This window comes from Chiloscyllium plagiosum, chromosome 5 (assembly GCF_004010195.1).
Source record: "Chiloscyllium plagiosum isolate BGI_BamShark_2017 chromosome 5, ASM401019v2, whole genome shotgun sequence".
NCBI lineage: Eukaryota > Metazoa > Chordata > Chondrichthyes > Orectolobiformes > Hemiscylliidae > Chiloscyllium > Chiloscyllium plagiosum.
The window spans coordinates 28243962-28255935 of record NC_057714.1 but is presented as its reverse complement, the minus strand read 5'-3'; the positions used below and the strand labels follow the sequence as shown (position 1 = coordinate 28255935).

Sequence of the window (11974 nt, the reverse complement as noted above, 5' to 3'; positions counted from 1 at the left end):
GTGTGTCTTTTCTATGATAAACACTGCAGACACAGTGTGCAGTTAGTGGAGGGACTGAATATTCAAAATGGTGATTGTAGTGTCAATCAAGTGTGTTCCCTTGCTCTGGATGCTGTCAAAGTTTCTTAAATGTTATTGGAACTGTAATCCAAGCAAGCGGAGAGTATTCTATCACATGCTGATGTTCCTTATCGGTAGTGGACAGGTTTTGGGGTGTCAGAAAGTTACTTGCAGCAAGATCTGCATATTCTGACCTGTTCGGCTTGCCAGTGTTTATTTGGTGGTCCAGCTTTGTTTCTGATCAATGGTGATTCTCAAGGATTTAAAATTCAACAATGGTAACATTGCTGAATCTCATCGGGGAAGATTGTTCAGTTCTTTTTTGTTGGAGATGATCATTGTCTGGCACTTGTGTAGTATGAATAGATGTGTATAAATTAGAATAAGGATAGGAAGTGTCAGTGAGGGACTATCTTACTTAAATGAGTAACAAAAATGGATTTGAAACTGCTGACAACAGCTTTCTTTGCATTCTATGCAGTTCTAATGTGAGAGAAAGCCTGAATTGCATTTTTAAGGGATTCCCACAAACAAAAGCATAAGCTTTTAAATTAGACTTTAACATTACACCATCAATGTCAACATAAAAGCAGCAGAGGAGTTTTAAAAAATGCTAACTTCATAGAATAATATCAAGTACTGAAATTCCTAGTTTATAGAAGTTGAAATACAACCATCTTTGATAGTTTCATTGACTGTTCAACCAGCCAATGTTGGTGGTTTTCAAGGATAAAATTATACATTTTTTCTGTTTTACAACTTAGATATTTCTAAAATTGGTGAATGGAAAGATATACAGGGGAACCTCTACTATTCAGCATTCAATTATCCGATTTTTGGATTATCTGAACATGACCGCAAGGTCCCGATGCTTGGCTAAACTGTGTTATCTGGCATTCGATTATCCAAATGTTCCATTATCCAAACAAAATACTTCCTGCCTGAATCGTTCAGATAATCGAGGTTCCTTTGTAGATCATGGGCTGGATTTTCAATTGGGTCAACATGGCAGCCTTTAACCATGCTCACTGCAATGCTCCAACTAATTAAAAGCCAGGGAGAGCGCTCCATCACTTTGGGGGTGGGGAATTATGTGTCCTTTTGGGGGGTGTTTGTCTTACTTGATTTTTTGGCGACCACTACTTCTACACCTAAGCCAATTACGATGGCTTGGTCCAGAAATGGACCAATCAGTATGGGCTATCAATTCTACAAACTGTAAATTCCAGGGGCACTGGAATGTTGGATTAATATGCCCTACCATTTCCAATAACTGGCTCAGTTACTTTCCAGCTGGCATCTGTCCTTGATATCCTCATTCAAAATGGCTCGGTGTTGGAATCACAGCAGTAACTTGGTGCAGAGGCTGGTGGCACCATCTGGTATCCCTACTTCTGATTTGATCCCTTTTAAAAATCCTGGGTTTACATTTAAAAATGCAGAGATGAATATCCATAGATACTTTTCCACTTGTTTACTGTACCTTTGGCAAAAAAACCAGGGAAATTCCAGAAAAAAATTATCAACAGCATCTACACCATTATGTGGATGATTAAAGTGACTAATTATACCAGCAGGAGTGGACCCCAGTTGAGAGTTTTGGTACTTGTATTTCAGAGAGTCAGTACACACTGAATTCCATTCATCAACATTTTATCATCTTTAAAATAAATAATCACAAAAATAGGAATCCAGAAGTATACACCTTACCAGTCTTAGATTTGTTCTTAACTTCAGTAAACAAAAGCTAAGCAGTCATTGGACCATCACAGTATTATCTTTCTTGGAGAAAATAATTTCACAGATTTCAGTACCTATGCAGTATTGTTGATGATTTTGAATTCGATTAAACTTAGTTCCCCAGTAGTGACAACTAAAATCAGAACAATAATGCAATTATTTCCAGTGGTTTGCTTACAAATATTATTATTGCACAGAGAGTCATCCATTGCTGGTCTATCTTACATCTATCTCTTCAGTTCCAAGATTGGTAGCTCTTGTAAGTACAAGACATAACATACAAAATGCTCTGTTGAAATACTAAATATTAGCAGAACTCTAGAATAGCTCTACAGAGTTCTGTTTTGGAAAACATTTTCAGTTAATTCAAATTGAATTGCAATTAATTTGAGCCTGAAATGTTTTTAAACTGTTTGAGATTATTGCCGTAACAAAACAGTACTGTTGCTCAAGATGCTGTGTGCGATCTTGACCACTTCATGTTAACCTTGTACTTAGCTGCATTCTTGATAACATTTTGCACACACTTTTTGGAATTGTCATCAATTGGGAAACAGACAAGGAAACAGATTTATTTAATCTTCTCAATAAAATTCTCAGTACCACTGAATTATGTAGAAAGACAGGAGAAAGTTCATCTTTTCAGGGTCGGTAGAAAATGTTTGAGAGGGCTACCCATGGATGTAGATAATAGGAAATAGCACAAAAACATGAAAGTACAACTTGAAATTAGGTCATCCCAATAGGATACATGAATGCAAGACTGACTTCAGAAACATTTGGGTGATACTAAAAAGAGTGGGAACTCTTGTCGTTTCTGGATGGGTGAGCTTGAATTGATTGAACATGCCCTTCTCATCATATCAGTCTTGTGAGCATGTCATTTGGTCTGGAACCCATGAAAGATGGGATCCTGTAATATTTTTCTGATATTTTTGTTACAAGTCAAGCTTCTGAAATTACTTGCATTTTGTTGATGTACACATGGAGCTCCTCTGGCTTGTCACGCCTGAATGCTGTAGTTTCTGAACTAACTATAGGTAATGAAGTTTTTCCCTTGAAAAAGAAAAGACATTTGTACCTTCAGTAGTTTTTCCCAGTATATTTCCCTCATGATGAATTAATAATCAAAATGGTTTTAAACTTTCTGACCATTTGCAAATCGATAACCTATTAGTTCTACCTTTTGAGGAGGAGATACTTTGCAATTGGTTCCAGGATGATTTGTTTCATTTGAGTTCCAGTGCATCATTATTTGTCTGATTATCATCACAATGAATAATCCAGTAATAACTGTACCAACAGAGAAGACAAGAAACATTGCAACGATATTGTGGCTAGGGTAGTATTCTGCAAAATAATAATAAAAACAAAACATTAAAAACATTCTGTGATTAATATTTAAAATATCACTTTAATGCATGAATTAATATAATGTCCATTACTGTAATTAAATAAATACTCATCAAATCAGCACCATTTTGAAGCAGCCTCTTCTGCCATCTAAGTCATCCTGTTGTTGACCCTCCAACTGTGGTTTTCATCACTCCCACACTCACCTTTTTACCAACTGCTTTTCATCACTGAACCTCCCGTACACCAGTCCTGCTGCAGGTTGCTTGCTTCGCCTGAATTTGCTTATCTCAGGTCGAGATCCAGGTTTGATCCGAAGCTGGATATCTAGGCTTGTAAAAGAGAGGGTCCCAATCGTATGGGTGTGCTGAGCTGAGGCTGTTATAACCAAATGTTTTTATTACATCTTCCTGGGCCCACTGCATTCCTCTCCTGACCTTCCCTGGGAGTGAAGTCTCAGGAGATATCCCCTTCCCAGCAGGGATTCAGGAGAGAAAAATGATAAGCGAGTGTGATTTATAAAAAAAAACGTAACACCTTCAGGTCAGCACATTGTCACCATTTCACAATGCTGATCCAGCTGGAATTTTTGATGGGAAACATGGAGGCCAAGTGTTTGGAAAGAGGCCTGATTGAAGGAGCTGGCACAGGGAGAGGGGGAGAAGGGTATGACCTTCTACCCTCTACCTGTCTTCGCCTATTACCACTTTACCACTCTGCCCCTGCCTCCCCCTATATCTGCAGTTCCCCCTACACCTACACCCAGAAGATGGGTTACACCCGAAACATTGACTTCTCCACCATCCTGACGCTGCCTTCCTTGCTGTGTTCTTCCAGCCTCCTGCCTGTCTATTTTGGATTCTATCAGCTACAGTTTTTTTGTCGCTCCGTCACCCTGGGCATTCCGTAAACCTTGTACCAGCTGCAGTCATCACCCCTCCCAGATGCTGCTCAGCAAAAGAGCTGCCGCAGTACTTGAATGGGCATTAATTCTTGATGGGTGGGATTTAACACCATAGATCCTGATCTTGTGGAAGGCCTGCCTGATTGTCAAAACTCCTGAAGGAGGGTCATAATTGCTTTGTAGCCAGTGGCTGGGATCTCTGCTAAAGGCCTCCTCATTAAATCTTACAGTGCAGATACTTGAATCCTCCACTGTTTTTATTCTTTTACAGATGTAACAATGGTTGGCATTATGTCTGGCCTCTGAATTACTGTTCTAAACATTACCACACAGTTCCACTATCTCACTTTATTTCACATTCTTATTATACAAGGAAGTTGTCAGGTGAAATCGGGGTTTAATCTGCATTGCAGCAACCCAGAGCAAGGATTCAAACAATGGCATGTGATTTCTGAAGTCACCTAATAAGCATGCAAAAATGCCGCCCACTTGGTATTCTGACACATCAGCTGAGACTGCTGGCTTGTGTCTGAAATGAGGTCCAAATAAATGTCTAGTTCTTAAATGCAATGACTGTATAACAAAGTTAAAATCCTTTATGTTAGAAATTGCACTAAGAAATTCAGATTGATCCACAAGTATAAAGAACAGTAAGCTTTTTGAAAAAAAATACAGCTTGTAGGCTAATATCTCGGCAAGGAAGTGTTAAAATGTCCCTTATTATCAAGATACAGGTGAGGTAAACCACAGGATTGTTTCAAAGCAGCCAAAAAAGTAGGAGCATATTAAAACTCATCACGAATAAATTGAGCATTGATATACAAAGCTTCCTTACTCAAAGAATATGCAATATTTGAAATAATCTGTGAAGCAAGGGCACAAAAAAAAGTGACAATGGCTTCATTATTTTTTAAAACTCATGTAATGAAAAGATAATCTTTGAGGAGCTAATAGAATTTTTCAGCCAGAACATTTCTTAATATTTTAATGTTATTATGTAAAATACTTACCTGGGTTTCTCAATATATAAAGATATTCTTTTTCAGTGTCAGTTGCTACCATCTTAAATTTATATAAGCAGTTGTTTTGTGCTTGAAAAATGCAGTGTTGTGCTTTTTCTTCCTCCGATTCTGATAACAAAACACAAGTTAATGGCATGGTCAACAAAACTTTTCTCAATGCTATCATGCCTTCAGAGAATTCCCACTGTTTAAGTTAAAGTGAAAATTAATTATATTGAAAACATAGCTTTCTCCTAATTACAACCCATATATAAATTCCACTGACATGTGTAAGTCTTGCAATAGGAACATGCACTCACATTTCCTGAGTATCTTATTTGCCTATGATTGACAGTAAAAATAAAGACACAAAACAAGGTCAAATGCAGCATTATGAAAAGAGGTAATGATTAATAAATGCTGTCTTTAGCCATTAACTTTGCTTTGAGTTTCTTGAGGAAAGGAGGTCTAAAAAGCTTTTGCTGGATGGAAACTAACAGCATTCTACTTATAGTTATGTTCAAAATGTCATCTAAAATTCCGATTCACAGCTCCTGTTACAGCTATGCAAACATACTATCTATTTAAAATAGGATGGGATATAGAAATGAAGGGAGGGCTTTTGGTATAAGTAACTTAGAATCAGAGAAATGACTAAATATATTTGTTAGTATCAAACAAAATTAAAATCAGTTTTGTGACTATTTCCTTGAGAACAACAGAACAAAATGTCACTCATTTGCTATGGTTAAAGCAAAATGTTCAAAGAAATTCTCGGTCAATCAAAATATCTGAATAAAATCATCTTTGAATGTCAGACAGTAGTGCTAATACACAAAATCAAAAAGGTCTGTCTTTTAATAATCTCATTCACCTATATTATCTGTTCTGGCAATCAATGAAAATAATACAATTACATTTAAAAACAAACATTGATCACTGCTTTATTGTGAGAATTGCACTTTCACTTCACAAAGTTCAGTGTTAGGAATGTGCATCATTTCCTGAATAGAAAAAAAATCCTGGGAGCTATAAAAATGTACCAGTAATTGTCAGAACCTATTCAGACATTTTATCTATTTTAAAAGGAAAACATTCAATGTGACATATGAATGGTTACATGGCTTTTATGAATGTTATTTTCCTAAAAAAGAGAAATAATATATTTAAATATGTATCAGAATCCTCAACATGACCAATGGGGTAAACAGAATAATATTAGACCAGTAGAACAAAAGGGAGGAAAATAAATGGCAATTTAACAGGATGTCAGAGGGAGAGTATTGCACACACTTCACCACTGCTAAAAATAAGACTTTTATCTTTGTTTCTTCACTGATACCACTGTTCAACAAATTCAAAGCAACATGTTGCCTATCTGACAGAGATTTTGTGACAGCAAACCTGCATTAAAAAAAATTCTTCTAAAAGGAGTGTTGTTTATACTATACAGGTTTATATATCTTGAAGTGTCTGAATTGTTACTCCATAGGTGATACTAATCACATTTTGTGAGAAGAAAATATTGCTCCTTTACAACGTCACATGCAAACAATGTTACTGTCGGGTCCAAATCTGCTTCCGGTGTAAACATTTTAGAGAGAGAACGCTGACAGCCAGGGACATTAAGTATGATTAAGTACGAAGCAGAGATCCCAAGCATGGTAATGCACTTGTAAAAAGATGTTGGAGCATTTTTTTTCCATTCTAAACAATATTAAATCAGGTATTAACTCTAAATGTGAAATATATAACATAAAGTGAAACAGTGGAACTTAAAAAAAAGGTACCTGAAAGCTGGTCCACCAACACCATTTGAGAACATGCTTTTGTGCAATTGGCAGGATACACTGCCCAATAGTTTAACACATGGCACTGCACACACTTCCTAGAAAGCATAAGTCAGATAAACTTTCACTAATATAGTTGTGGGTATATACATTTCACTTCAGCACATTTGCAAATTCATGCCTGGGGAAATTTGTATATCATTTTGTTACTATAAGACCCTTAACCAATCTTCAACTAAAACTAAAGCTCACCATACATGCCAAATGCTTAAAGGGAATGGTGCAAAGATGTGTTTGTTTAATAATTTTTTTAACATTTTGAAATGGACATTTGGTCCTTATTTATAAGGGGAATTCCAGTTCAACTGCCATGGACAGCTCATTAAATGGGCATGAGGCTGTTTGCATGTGTAAATGAGACGTCTATCATCTATTTTGGGACTCTGTAGAAAGTGGTTTGGATTGAAGCTATAATATTTGGGGCATCTTCAGTATTGTTGTGGCAGTTTAATTTAGGAATGAGGAAACACTTTTTTTCATGTAAAAGTAGTGGAAATCTGGAAATGGTCCCCCAAAAGGCTGTGGATAGTGGATCAATTGAAAATTGTAATATAGAACTTGACATTTCTTTGCTAGTTTAACGTATGGATGAGAAGCTTATTTGCACCTCATTATTTAGCCAACTCACAGCATTAACACTGCACGTCCAACTTGCTTTTCGGCAATTGAGAAACATGATAACACAAAAACCTGGCCAGTAAAACAGAGTGAGTACCTGCGCCAACCATCTAGCCTTTCTTCAAATGGAACTTTCTCCTCTGCAAAAAGTCCCCCTATGATTGATGGTTATGATTTGAAAAAGACTTGGATTGTTTGTTAGCTCTCTTATCTTTTAGAATGGCCATGCTGGTTTCAGTTCTTTCTTATGTATGTTGCAAAACGTTTTTAGAAATTACAATCTTTTTCAATATATAATTTCAGTTGCATCACACTGTAAACTTTTGCTATAAATTCTGTGTCTTACGATCTTATACTCCACAACCACCTGATGAAGAAGCAGTACTCCAAAAGCTAGTGCTTCCAATTAAACCTGTTGGACTATAACCTGGTGTTGTGTGATTTTTAACTATGAACAATGGTAGCGCTCTTCCTGGACGCTTCATCCATTCAACTCAGCAACAACAAAGGAGGGAAAGCTAGGACTTGCACACCTGTACCTGGTTGATTTGCACTGAGGATCAGCAGGTACCTTGTATAACTAGATAAGATTTCAAGTGCTCAGATAAACCCAGACGTTTGTATTTTGGCTTGCGTTAGAAGCACAGAGGGGAGGTGATGACGTAGCAGTATTATCACAGGGTTGTTAACCCAGAGACCCTGGTAGTGTTCTGGGCATACAGGTTTGAATCCTACCATGGCTGGTGGTGGAAATTGAATTCAATAAAAATTTGGAATTAAAAGTCTCATGAAGACCATGAATCCATTGCTGATTGTCAGGAAAAAAAACTATCTAGTTCACTAATATCCTTTAGTAAAGGAAATCTGACATCCTTACCTGGTCTGGCCTACATGTAACACCAGACCCACAGCCAATGCCTTTGACTCTTAACTACCTCTGGACAATTAGAAATGAGCAATAAATGCTGGCCTAACTAGTGATGCCCTCATCCTATGAATTGATATATAAATATAGACACATACTGCTTATGTTGTGTCATAGGATCCTCCATGTTGCCATCCTCACAATTATAGAAGTAATTTTTATGGCAGTTATTGCACAGGGACTTGCAATAAAGGTAAATTTAAACAAAAGTTTTAATGAAGACCATCTATGTTAATGCAAAAAGTAAGCTATAATTTTGATTCATTAGCAGCTTATTCTGCAAAAGGTTAAAGTAGTAATTTTCAGTTTTATAAATGCACTTTGTTTGAATTCTCTACATGCATTGATTATTCTAAAATATTTCCTTCAGTTCCACTGTTCAACACTACACACTTCATTGCTAAGCTTACTTTACCAAAATTATGTTTATTTCAACACAAAACTGTTGTTTGTTTTAGAAAGGAAGTAGTTCTGTCGTCAAAGCAAACAAATAGGGCAACAAGATGGTGTAACCATTGAATGGTTTGTACAGATGGATGGTATTTTATCATGAAGTGACTCCATAGGCAGTTTGAGCATTATTTATCATCATCATAAATTATTTGTTTTACTTAAACTTAACCACAGCCTTATTTTTTATCTACACACATATCACATGGTCAATAAGAGTTTGAGTTTCCATTATGTTGCATCTTTTTGTATACCTGTTCTGTTTTTGAACAGATTTTGTAAACCTCTCTAAGGTCACCCCGCAGCCTCCAATGCTCCAAGGAAAGCAGCCCCAGTCTATTCAGTCTCTCCTTGTAACTCAAAACCTCCAGTCCTGGCAACATCCTTGTAAATCGTTTCTGTACCCTCTCAAGTTAACAACATCTTTCCTATAGAAAGGCAACCAGAATTGTATGCAATATTCCAAAAGTGGCCTCACCAATTATCTGTACAGCTGCAACATGATGTATAACTCCTACATTTAATGTTCTGACCAATGAAGGCAAGCGTGCCAAACACGTGCATCCTATTTGCCAGCGACTCCACTTTCAAGGAACTATGCACCCAGAGGTCTCTTTGTTCGGCCACACTCCCCAGGGCCGTACTGGGTAGGGTGGTTAGCCAAAGTCTTTTTTCTAAGGTGGGGGAGTCCAAAACTAGAGGGCATAGGTTTAAGTTGCGAGGCGAGAGATTTGTAAGGGATCTGAGAGGTAACTTTTTTCACGCAGAGGATGGTATGCGTATAGAACAAACTACCCGAGGAAGTGATTGAGGTGGGTACAATTACAACATTTAAAAATCAGCTGAATGGGTATATGAATAGGAAGGATTTAGAGTGATAAGGGCCAAATGCTGGCAAATGGGACTTGTTCAGATTGGGATGTCTGGTTGGTACGGACACGTTGCACCTAAGCGTCTGTTTCTATGCTGTATGAATCTATGACTCTATCTCAACAATGTGTAAAAACAGAAAAATTATGTGAATGTATGAATTGCAAAAACATACCAGCTGTTTTCACAGGAACTTTCACATGTTGGGCAAACCTCGCACAAATGACCAGAAGTTCTGGATTCAGTGCAATGACATCTACCACAGATACATGTCCCTCTTCCATTGCAGATTTGACCATGTCCTGTCCTGCAGGACATTAGGGAGGACGAACAGTTACAGCTTTCACCTTCCCAACCGGCATAACATTGGCATTCACCTCTTTTACATTCTCCATTGCCTGAAACAAGAGACCATAAGACCACAAGACATGTTAGAGATCAGAACACTAATTAAATAGGCATGCAAGATCGCAGTTTCTTGGCTGAAGTCAAAAACTCCAATTCACCACAATTAACTTCTTCCATACGTCATTTCACAAGACTTTTCCCTTTAATTTAACGAAAATGCCAAGTTTCAGAGGTTTCCCAGCTGTGTGAAAACAGTATGAAACCAAATTTTACAAAACATCTACTTAGAAGCTTATTATTTTTTCTATCAAGCATTAATTTAAAAACTACTGTCATTTTATACTATCACCATGGATTTGTTTCAAATGTGATATTGTCAGATGACTTAGTTATAAAACATTAAGTTCTAGACTACGGAGTTGATCGACCACATCAGCAGAATTTAAATGAACCTCAGGTACAAATCAAAGATGGACATTGTATGTTGGGTCCAAAGACAATTTGGAGGCCTTTGAATAGTAACAGCAACAGGTGACAAGAGATATTAGCAAGCAGCAACTCCTGGTTACCCATCATCCCTGTACTCCCTGATATACATTGTTTCCTAATTAAGCATCATTTCCATTTTAACATTTTCATCCTCATTTTCAAGTTCTTCCTTACGTCTGTCATCTCCCCCAGCATTAGCACCCTCTGAGATATCATTATTCAAAACTGTGAAATAAGTTACTGGCAAGAACACCTGATATTAAAATGTTTCCAGGTTTAAATGTTATATTTGTTGGAAATGATGCAATCAATAATAAAGTAACTCATGTTAGGCACTTAAGGGTAATCTGTGTGGCTGTACTATGGTGGCAGTACATTGTAATGCTAAGAATAATGAGTGGATATTGAAATGATTTCTTCATATAAAAATTATTCATAACTGTATACGGCTTATGTTCTCTGCATGGATTGATAATTGCGCAAGGAACATGTTTGTGGTGAGTGACACATTTTCTATACAAAAGACAAATTGTTCCATGCAGTTCAGTTACGCACATACAAAAAAAAACAGGCTGTGATCTTAAATTTCCCAAAATGTACCTCACCAATGACAAGCCTTTACCTACTGTCAGAATACAATGAAAATGACAGGAGCTAATGGCTGGTGAGAAACTGGGTTCCATGTCACTGATGTATACTTAGAAACATTAAGTCAAAAGTAAACCAAGAGTCTTCTTGGAAGGAAATGCCAGGGCGGCATGGTGGCTCAATGGTCAGCACTGCTGCCTCACAGCGCTACGGACCCGGCTTCGATTACAGCCTCATGCAACTGTCTGCGTGGAGTTTGCGCATTCTCCCAGTGTCCGCGTGGGCTTGCTCTGGTTTCCTCCCACAGTCCAAAGATGTGCAAGTCAGGTGAATTGGCCATGCTAAATTGCCCATAACGATAGGTGCATTAATAGGGGAATGGGTCTGGGTGGGTTACTCTTCGGAAGGTTGGTGTGGACTGGTTGGGCCAAAGGGCCTGTTTCTGAACTGTAGGAATCTAATCTAATCTAAAACTTGCAAATGACACATATTCGTCCAAGTTATCTTGTACATTTCAAAATGAAGTATGCCCAGCAAGTTCATTTTAAGCATTTTTTCCCTCTCTAGGTTATGAACTACATATTATTAACACAAAATTTAACATTAATATTGAGATTGGCTGAGAGACCAGCTGAGGTACTTAGCTTGGTGATGCAATTGAGTGTCAGAAACATTCCTGCTGGTATGGACGGTGGAAAACCAACTCAAAGTTGTGAAGAACAGGAGGGTGCCACTAGTGTAAAAGATAAGGGCAGCATGGCCTTCAATGCTTCTACCA

General features: G+C 37.5%; 1 protein-coding gene across 6 annotated transcripts in view; it reads right to left on the bottom strand.

Annotated features, from left to right (window-relative positions):
- Window positions 1-960: 960 nt before the first annotated feature.
- itgb8 (integrin, beta 8) overlaps window positions 961-11974 on the bottom strand; it is a 102979-nt gene continuing 91965 nt past the window's right edge. For 4 of the 6 annotated variants that reach the window (XM_043689790.1, XM_043689786.1, XM_043689787.1 and 1 more), the window contains exons 11-15: window positions 9947-10169; window positions 6849-6946; window positions 5068-5187; window positions 2984-3150; window positions 961-2856 (exon numbers count right to left, since the gene is read on the bottom strand). In XM_043689790.1, the coding sequence (XP_043545725.1) occupies window positions 2746-2856; window positions 2984-3150; window positions 5068-5187; window positions 6849-6946; window positions 9947-10169 (719 nt within the window). In that variant the 3' untranslated portion in view covers window positions 961-2745. Of the gene's footprint in view, window positions 2857-2983; window positions 3151-3255; window positions 3486-5067; window positions 5188-6848; window positions 6947-9946; window positions 10170-11974 lie in introns of those variants that run through there. The other 2 variants (XM_043689788.1, XM_043689791.1) reach the window with 2 other exon arrangements.